The sequence below is a fragment of the Oryctolagus cuniculus genome, chromosome 1 (genome assembly GCF_051225735.1).
Source record: "Oryctolagus cuniculus isolate XC-2025 breed Fujian yellow rabbit chromosome 1, ASM5122573v1, whole genome shotgun sequence".
Taxonomy (NCBI): Eukaryota; Metazoa; Chordata; class Mammalia; order Lagomorpha; family Leporidae; genus Oryctolagus; species Oryctolagus cuniculus.
Genome location: NC_142867.1, coordinates 60573153 through 60581910, shown reverse-complemented (window position 1 = coordinate 60581910; position 8758 = coordinate 60573153). Strand labels below are relative to the sequence as shown.

The 8758-nt window shown below is 49.2% G+C and overlaps 1 protein-coding gene and 1 pseudogene across 2 annotated transcripts; one reads left to right on the top strand and one right to left on the bottom strand.

Moving 5' to 3' along the window:
• The first annotated feature begins 277 nt into the window (after positions 1 to 277).
• On the top strand, positions 278 to 5413 carry LOC138846013 (EKC/KEOPS complex subunit GON7 pseudogene; annotated as a pseudogene). Its single transcript, XR_016214346.1, has 2 exons — positions 278 to 285; positions 4364 to 5413. The product of XR_016214346.1 is annotated as an EKC/KEOPS complex subunit GON7 pseudogene (transcript).
• Positions 5414 to 6019: 606 nt separating this feature from the next.
• On the bottom strand, positions 6020 to 7579 carry CAVIN3 (caveolae associated protein 3). The gene is made up of 2 exons (XM_002708757.6): positions 7147 to 7579; positions 6020 to 6595 (listed from the first exon to the last, which is right to left on the bottom strand). Exons 1-2 carry the CDS (start codon positions 7528 to 7530, stop codon positions 6194 to 6196), a joined length of 786 nt encoding a protein of 261 aa, XP_002708803.2. The 5' UTR covers positions 7531 to 7579; the 3' UTR covers positions 6020 to 6193.
• Between the last annotated feature and the right edge of the window lie 1179 nt (positions 7580 to 8758).

Below are 8758 nucleotides of genomic sequence, written 5' to 3'. Positions count from 1 at the left end.
GTGTGTGTGTGTGTGTGTGTGTGTGTGTGTGTCTGCCTTTCTTTCTGTAACAATGACTTTCAAATAAATAAATCTTTTTTAAAAAAGGAAATAACATGATAAGAAAATACATGAAAGAGAAAATCCAGTTAAAAGGAAGGTTATTTCTGCTCAGGAGACCTCTGTTACTGCTGCCACGCCTGCTCGGCTAGAGGCCCCTTTTTTATATTTCTATAGCACTTAGACGTCTCCCATCGAAGCACTTATCTGACGCTCTATTAAAAGCTTCCAGTTTAACATGATTCCGTAAGGGTAGTATCCTTATCTTTATAATACACCATCTACTTCCATCGCCTAGAACAACATATATCAAATGAATGAATGAGTGAATGAACAATCTTATTTAATTCTTGTAATAGTGTTGGGAAAAAGGAATTGTAATTCAGCAGTAGCCAAGTTCAGATAGATGTCTCTGACTTTGGAAGTCATGCTTTTTCCATGACCTCAATACTTCACTATTTAAAACAGATACAAGTAAACCAAAATAATTCACAAAAGAATGGCCAACGCATAAAGGAACATATCACAAAGAATAGCTGTACAAATCAGTAATATTTGGTCTAAATAAGAGAATATAGGAGAAATCCCATAAGAGTCAATCCTGTGGGCCCTGCTGGAGTTAAACTCCAAGGACAAATATGCCATAGAAATGAAGGAATCTTGGGGACAGCCCTGTGACATAGTGGGTAAAACCGCCGCCTGCAGTGCCAGCATCCCTTATGGGCACCGGTTTGAGTCCCAGCTGCTCCACTTCTGATCCAGCTCTCTGCTATGGCCTGGAAAAGCAGCAGAAGATGGCCCAAGTGCTTGGGCCCCTGCACCCATGTGGGGGACTGGGAAGAAGCTCCTGGCTCTTGGCTTCAGATTGGCTCAGTTCCAGCCATTGCAGCCATCTGGGGAGTGAACCAGTGGATAGAAGACATTCTCTCTCTCTCTCTCTCTCTCTGCTTCTCCTTTCTGTGTGTAACTCTACTTTCAAATAAATAAATAAATCTAAAAACAAAGGAATCTTATTGGATAGACATTGCCGGAGGCACATATAGGGACAGCTTTTAATTTCAGTGTAAAGAAAAGTTTTCTATTACTCTAAGTTATCCCAAAATGGAGTTACCTGAGAGGTGGTGAGTTCCTTGTTACTGGACTTTTTAAGGTACAAATCAGCTAAGGATAGGAAGCAAGATGGTAGAGGTCATTTTATCATTGGAGAGGGGATTGACTATATGGCTTGTGAATTGTCTTCAATGCTGAGCTTACATGACTCCTGCACTCACAACAAGGAAAGGCAAAGGCAAAGGCATCTCCAGTGCTGAACAAGGGAAAATATTCTTACCAGGAATGGATACATTTTTACCTACATAGGAGGACTATCACAACAGAAAATGTCCATACCAGTTTAGGTGATCCTGCCCTTTGTATATTTCCATATATTTTAAGATCTTACATTGGCTTCCAACATAGACCTTGTTGCAGGATGAAAATTGCTGCAACTAGCTAGCTTGATTATTCCAGTCACTTGCCAGTGAACTTAGGGAAATCAGTGAAGCCAGCACCCAGATTAATCAGCATTTTCTGAGTTTGGTTATTGCAGATCAGCCTAATCAGGCTGAAACCTGTAATAAATTTTCCCTTCTGGCCTGAAGAGCTAAGAACCAGCTCTGAATTTCAGTGACCTATCAGTGTACCTTCCACCTGTTAAAGCAGCTGAATTCACATGTGCTGGAGGACAAGCTGGTACTTTGTGTCAGTGTCTCTACTCCCCTTAATTTATAATCATATTAATAATAATAACCACAGCAGTGACAACGGAGAACATAATGTAACAAAATGAGCTATTAAGAATTGAACCAATTGTGTTTTAACTTGATTTAGTATTTGCTGCTATAGACAATCAGGAAGGTAAAAAGAATAACATTCTCTTTTTCCTCGTTAGTTTGCCAAGTCCTTGGGTTTCTAGGGGCTAGGAGCCAGGACGTTTTATGTGGGAAATGTGCAGCTGGGCTCTTAACTTTGTTTGTAGGTTGAAAGAGGTAGATTCCCAGGGAATTAGAAAAACAAATTCTTGAGGATATGGAACTGAGCCTGCTCTCGCCAGCCCCTCTGGGATACAGAATCTTGAAGGGAAAATGAGGGAAAATGGCAGTCTGAGCACTGAGGCTTGCGAGCCTGCAGGAGGAGCCCTGAATTTCCTCCAGATGAAACGCAGTGACGTCAGCACTGCCCTCCAGGGAAGATCTCCTGTGCCTCACAACCTCTCTACCTTCACTCCCCTTTACTCTCCACCCTCCATCCCCACACACTGCTGGACAGGCTGACTTCCCCCAGTTAGATGCGGCATCAACTAGGAACAGGCCCGACAGTGACATCGTGTGGTCATCTGGAGCAATAGCAGCAGAGACATGCGAAGCCTGGGAAACAGGAGATGGTGAGCTTTACAATCTGGTAGAAGTTTGCAATCTAGGAAAGGGGAGGGTAACTAAAATAACTAATAATAGACTTTCCACCAATAGTGACAGGTGTGGGAGTAAACTCTCCTAGTTGAATCCATGAAAATAAAATATGTGACACTATTTGAACTGGAGTATCAAGGTGTACCCCATGCATGTAACTCTAGTTCCACCGTTAATCCCAGTGTTTTCACCTCACTCACACCGCAGCCATTGTTTGTACTGTTAACCTGCTTTCTCCAGAGCTCATAATGAGAAGGCCTTTCTCATTCCTACGTGTATTTGGCTTGTATGTGAACTTGTTACCCACCTCCTCTTACTAGAATTTAGCTCTGTAAAAGCAGGAATCTTGCCTTTCTTATGTTGCCACCATATCCTCGGCTTTTTAAATAGTGCCTGTCTTACACAAAGAGCTTGGTAAATATTTTTTGAGTGAATGAATATACTTGAAATTTATGGAGCAGAAGCTATGTCCCAGGCACTGTATTGGGCACTCTACTTATGTCACTTAACCTTGAACATTCCTTTGGGGGCTAGCATTATTTCCTTTTATAGATGATGTAACTGAGAATCCAAACTATGAACTACTGAGTTTGACTACCCCTGACCATTCCTGTTGTTCATTTCATTATTTACTTCTTCCACTATTTCCTTAAATATCCCCCACTTTTCCTCCTTTGGATTGGCCAAGTCTTTGCTTTCAAAATAACTTGCATAGAACTATTGTAGCATTTACATCATTAATTCTAATTATTAATGTTTTTATCTCCTTCTGAAAACTCTCAACTCTTTGAATACAAGGATTACTTCATCTTGCTGTTTGCAAGACCTAAATAGTCTAGAACATAGGAAGTATTCAAAAATGCTTTTATGTGGCAGTGGGTGAATGAAGGGGAAAGGGACTATTCTCCCCATCATGGTCACTCCCTCCTGATTCTCATTTCCTTTCTTCTATGATACTCTGCTGTCCTGCTGCAGGTAACTCTCCCCAGAGCCTATGAGGGTCTGTTGTGTGCCAGTGACAGTCTTTGGTGTGGGACATACAGAAATGAGTAAAACAGTCCTTCTGCAGAGGAGCTAGAGTTGACTGGAATAAGGTGGGGAGAGTAACCACAGATAAGCACAACCAGTGCAGGTGCACTTACAGGTGTGCAAATGAGCTCCAAACCAAGAAAGAGAAGTGCCTGGCCCTGTAACAGGTGTGCCTTGCTGAGTTCTACAGAGTGGTAGAATGACAACAGAGTATTAGTTCAATGTGATGCCACAGTAGCATGAGGAGAAGTGGTAAAAGATAAGGTTACAAGGGGCTGGTGCTGTGGCTTAGCTGGTAAAGCAGCTGCCTGCAGTGCTGGCATCCCACATGGGCACCAGTTCAAGTCCTGGCTGCTCCACTTCCTATCCAGCTCTCTGTTATGGCCTGGGAAAGTAGTAGAAGATGGCCCAAGTCCTTGGGCCCCTGCACCCATGTGGGAGACCCGGAAAAAGCTCCTGGCTTCAGATTAGCTCAGCTCCAGCTGTTGCGGCCAACTGGGGAGTGAACCAGTGGATGAAAGACCCCCCCCTTTCTCTCTCTCTCTCTCTCTCTCTCTCTCTCTGCCTCTCCTTTTATCTCTGTGTAATTCTGACTTTCAAGTAAATAAGTAAATTTTTAAAAAAAGATTTATAAAAAAGATAAGGCTATGAACATAGGCAGAGACTAACTCACAAAGGGTCTTGAAGATAACATTCAGACTCCAGCCTCATTCTGAAGGTGATGGGGAGACACTGAAGGGTCTGAATCAGGAAAGTGATGTGCTCAGATTGGCAATTAAAATACTAGTCAGATGAAAGAGGGGGCCAGAAATGGGGCAGTAGCTACAGCAATTAAGAAAACTGGGCAGATCACAAACATCAAATCAATGGGGGGTGGGAGAGTACGTGGGGCCGGACGGGCAGCCGCAGAGGCTGCGGGCGCCTTGTGAGTTGCCGGGTGACGCCGACCCCCTCGAGGGCCTGCTGGCGGGCGCGGCCCAGATGAGGGAGCTGGTGTCCGAGCTCTTGGGCCCGCTGGTGCAGCGGGAGACGCGGGACCGGGTGGCGGCGGCCGGAGACGAGGCCTCGGATGGTGGTGATGAAGATGATGCAGAAGATGACAGTGACATTGATAACAGGACTAGTTCAGGTGGACCATCTGCAAAACGGCCAAAGCCATCATCATCGTAACAGTAGCTTTTAGGAGATTTTAAAAACTGCTGCTCTGTCCTCATTGTCCCTGACCTTTAAGGAAGACTTGTGCTCTATTTGGAAAGGCATTTGTTTTTCTTTCCCAGGACATTTTTGTCAAAAAGAATACTGTTTCTACTGCAAAAAGATAAATAAGTGTTTAGAAATGAAGTTTGTTTTCTCAAGTAAGAAATAAAATTCAGGCCATGTAAATAAGATAGAATACTAAATTCAGACCATGGAACAATAATAGGTTACTTAATAATGTATAAAACCCTCTAAGAGTTGGCAACTGAATTTTTGCTTTCTGTTTTTGAAACAGCTGTTAAATTGTGATGTCTACATCTTTTAGCTTCTGTTGTACAAAGTGTACAGGTCATGCGTCATGGGCAGTAACATTTCAAGGAACTGGCATGGCAAGTGATGACTATTGGACATTACATGACATGCTGTCAGTTTCTTATAAGTAGAAGGAAAATAAAGTAACAAAAAATACTGAAGTGAAAGAAGAGTCCTTGAGAGGGACCCGTGGAAATTTTGAATTCACACCTACACCGGTTGTAAAGACATCTGAGATGACCCTATTCCGTGGACATGGACTGCTGTTCTGATGTGTCTTGTATCTTGAGAGCCAGATGGCATGTGTTGTTGTGCTCTGCTGTGTTATATGTACAAGGACAAATATAATGCCTTAAGTAAACAATCTGTGTTGACAATAAAAAAAAAAATCAATGGGGTAACTGTTTCCTTGGGGGACAGGAGTGAGGGAGGCTGAGCCAACAAAGACTCCAAGGTTTCTGAGTGAATGATGGAGCCGTTCACCGGTAGAGAAAACACAAAATGGGGAGAAAGTTTGAACCAGGCCTGGTAGGGTGTGCCACATAGTAAGTATTCAATAAATAGCTGTTGGCTTGAAATGGAACTTAACTAAAAGGAAGAACGATCACTACTTCTAGAATACTTTTCCACTGCAGCTCAAGACAGTGATCTGGCTGGTATGCAGCAGCTGGGAGAAGCCTGAGTGAATATCAGCTGGAAAGGACCCAGAGTGAATCCCGGAAAACTCAGCTTCCAGGAGGTGGCAGAGGAAGAAGAGACTAAGAGGAAAACCATGAGTGGACGGTTACTGAGCAATTTCAACAAAGCACCGCCCTGGATGCTAAGAAAGAAAGTGTGCGTCTGGAAGAGGAAAGTGAGCAGCAAGTGGCCATCATATATGTGCCACTGGGGAGAAATATCAATTAACACTGAAGCCACATTCCCCATTCCAACATGGTCTTAATCCACCTACTGCCTTCCCAACCCCACCCTCACCCCTGCACACAGAGCCTGGATTTCGAGGAAATTACTTTTATTGAGCTTAGCGCAAGCAGGAGTGAGGAGCCTGGGAGGGCCAGTGCAGGCTGTGGGTACAGGATTCGCTCCTTATTTGGGCGTGAGTGCAGCACTCTCAAAAGAATTTACTTTGCGACAAGGCACAGACACAGAGAGGGCAGGCAGCACCAGCCCTAGGCGGCACTCTGTATTTCCAGCTGAGCCGCTTCGGCAGCCCCAGGTCTCCCGGGATCTTCCTCGGTGTCCTTGGGAGGGTCTGGCTCCAGAGCGGCCTCGAGCGCAGGCTGGGCTTCGGGCTGGCTTTCAGCACGGCGGCCTGGCCCGAGGCGGGGCGGCTTGACGGGCGTGGCCGACGGCGCTGCAGGGCCTTTCCGGCCAGAAAGGGCCCTTCTCAGACTCTGGACCTTCTCCAACCCCGTGCGCCGCAGCCGCCGAGCCCGGGACTCCACCGGTTCCTCATCCGAGCTCTCGCCAACTTCGGCCTCTGGCTGCTCTGGGCTCGGCTCGGACTGGTCGGCCAGGGCCAGGGGCTCTGGCGCCTTCTGGAAGGCACTGGCTGGGATCTCGGCCTCCTCCTGCGTGTGACAGACAAAGCATTGACCCGGCAGCCACTTAACCCCGATCACCCTGACACTCGCTCAGATGCTCAAGGATAATCCGCCCCGCCCTTTATTTTGGCAGCTGGAGGGAGAAAGAAAAGGCAGACAGGGAAGGGAGGGAGGTAGGGGGAGGAGCTGCAAATGAACTGCCTTGGTTTGTCAAGCAGTTGGGAGCCACATAGAGGCTTGACATCAGGCTAGCGGCCTCGTGGGCACGAACTGGAGCGGGCCGAGAATTGCACCGGACGCACTGCTACCCCCATTATCTCCACTGGGGGATGGGCTGGACTTGGACCACATTCCTGAGCTTTAAGCTGGGCGACCTGGCAAGGCCAGGCGTGGGAGAGAGAAGCGGGACTTCGTTGTGGGAAGTCGGCGCGACTCTGGAATTTTGTTCCACAGCCTCGCTCGGCGGGCGGGGTCCAGAATGTGGGTGGGGTAGGCAAATTGGGGAAGGGGTGGTCCCCAGATGGTGGCCCGGAGGCGGGAAGAGGCCCCGGATTGGGGGAACGCCTGAGGTCACTGACCTTGAAGAGCAGGACGTGGAGCTTCCCGCGCGCCACCAACAGCCCGTGGTTGGCCTCCAGCCGCTGCATCTGGGCGGCACGGCGCACCGCGCGCTCCTGGGCGGCGTCGGCGTGCGAGCCCACGCGCTCCGCCTTGGCCAGAAGCTGCGCCAGCGTGTTGCTGGTGGTGTCGTGGCTGCGACTCAACGCGCCCAGGCCGCTCTGGATGCGGCGCACCGAGCCCGCCAGGCCGCCCTGCCGCTGAGCCAGGCCTCCTTGCCGCTCGCGCAGCGCCTCCAGCATGGTGGCCAGCTTCTCCAGCAGGGTCACCACCGTCACGGCGTGCACGGGACCCTTCACCGGCGCCCCAGGCACAGGCCCTGGTTCCAGCGCGCTCTCCCCCATGATCCCAGACCGCCCTGCCTGCTCTCCCCGCGGCCGCTGGCTGCGCTCTGGGCTGGGGCCGCCTTTCCCCGGCTCCTCCCCAGCCCCTGCCGTGACTCAGGCAGGCGGAGTTGGCCTTTGCAGGCGGCGGGAGAGCGAGGGGCGGGATGTAGGAGCAGGGTCCTTTGGAGGCGCTCCCCCTGCTGCTGCTCCGCCCCAGGACCCGCGGGGAAGCAAGTTGGCCCAGAATCGGCCCCCCGCGAACCCTCTCGCTGAGTCTGCGTTCCCCTCCCCCGTCCCAATTCCCTAGTGTGCCTTTTTCTGGAACGTACCCTTCCCACGGCAAAGGACGACGAGTCACGGAAATTTTTATTTATTGCATCGAGTGGGCAGAGAAACTATGTTAGTGCGGCAAAAGGATAACCAGAACGGCGCCCGCCCTCGGCTTCCCACGTAGCTGAAAGTCGTGTTTGCGCGGCCCCCAGGCTGGGCGCGGTGGGCAGGGAGGCCCTGGAATGTTCCGCCGCAAAGCGAGAACTCTCCTGGCTGAGGCCCGAGTCCTGACTGTGCACAGGGAACGGGCGGGGCATCCCCTGGTATTTTCTAACAGTCACTGCCAGGGTTTAGCCGGCGGCTTTGTTTCTTGCGTCTCTGTTTTTTCCTGCTGGGTAGAATTATCCTGTTTTCTTTCTCTAATTCTCTTTCTTTGAGCGTCAAGGGTAAAGCTCAGCAGCGCCTGCCTCACGCACCTCTAACTTGGAGGACAAACGAGAAAGCTTTACAACCTTTGGAAGGTTGTAAAGGGTTAGATTGGGTGCTGGTATGTCTGTTTTGACGGGAGTTGACTGTGGCTCCTGCCTGATGCTCTGCCCAACCCGCTCGGGACACGAGCTTACAATTTTGTGCCTACTGAGAATGAGGGTTTGAAAATGCCGCTGCAGCAGGGGGGAGTGAGCCTGAAGGACCAAGTTAACGACGCGGATCGCGAATTGACGTCGTTAGTTTGGAAAACCCTGTGCGTTATCTAGCAATGCTCAGCAAGCTGAGCTCCTGGCTCTGACACTGATCCTGAGACCTCTCGCCCTGTTTGTCTCCTCACCCAGCCTGTGGGGGGCACTTGACAAGACTCTGGAAGAACTCGGTGTCAGAGGCCCAAAAGGCCCTAAAGCCTGACTTCCATAGAATTACAGCAAAGAATGGGCAACAAACGCCGGATATCTGTCAATGCTAAAATAGTACAAGGTCATAT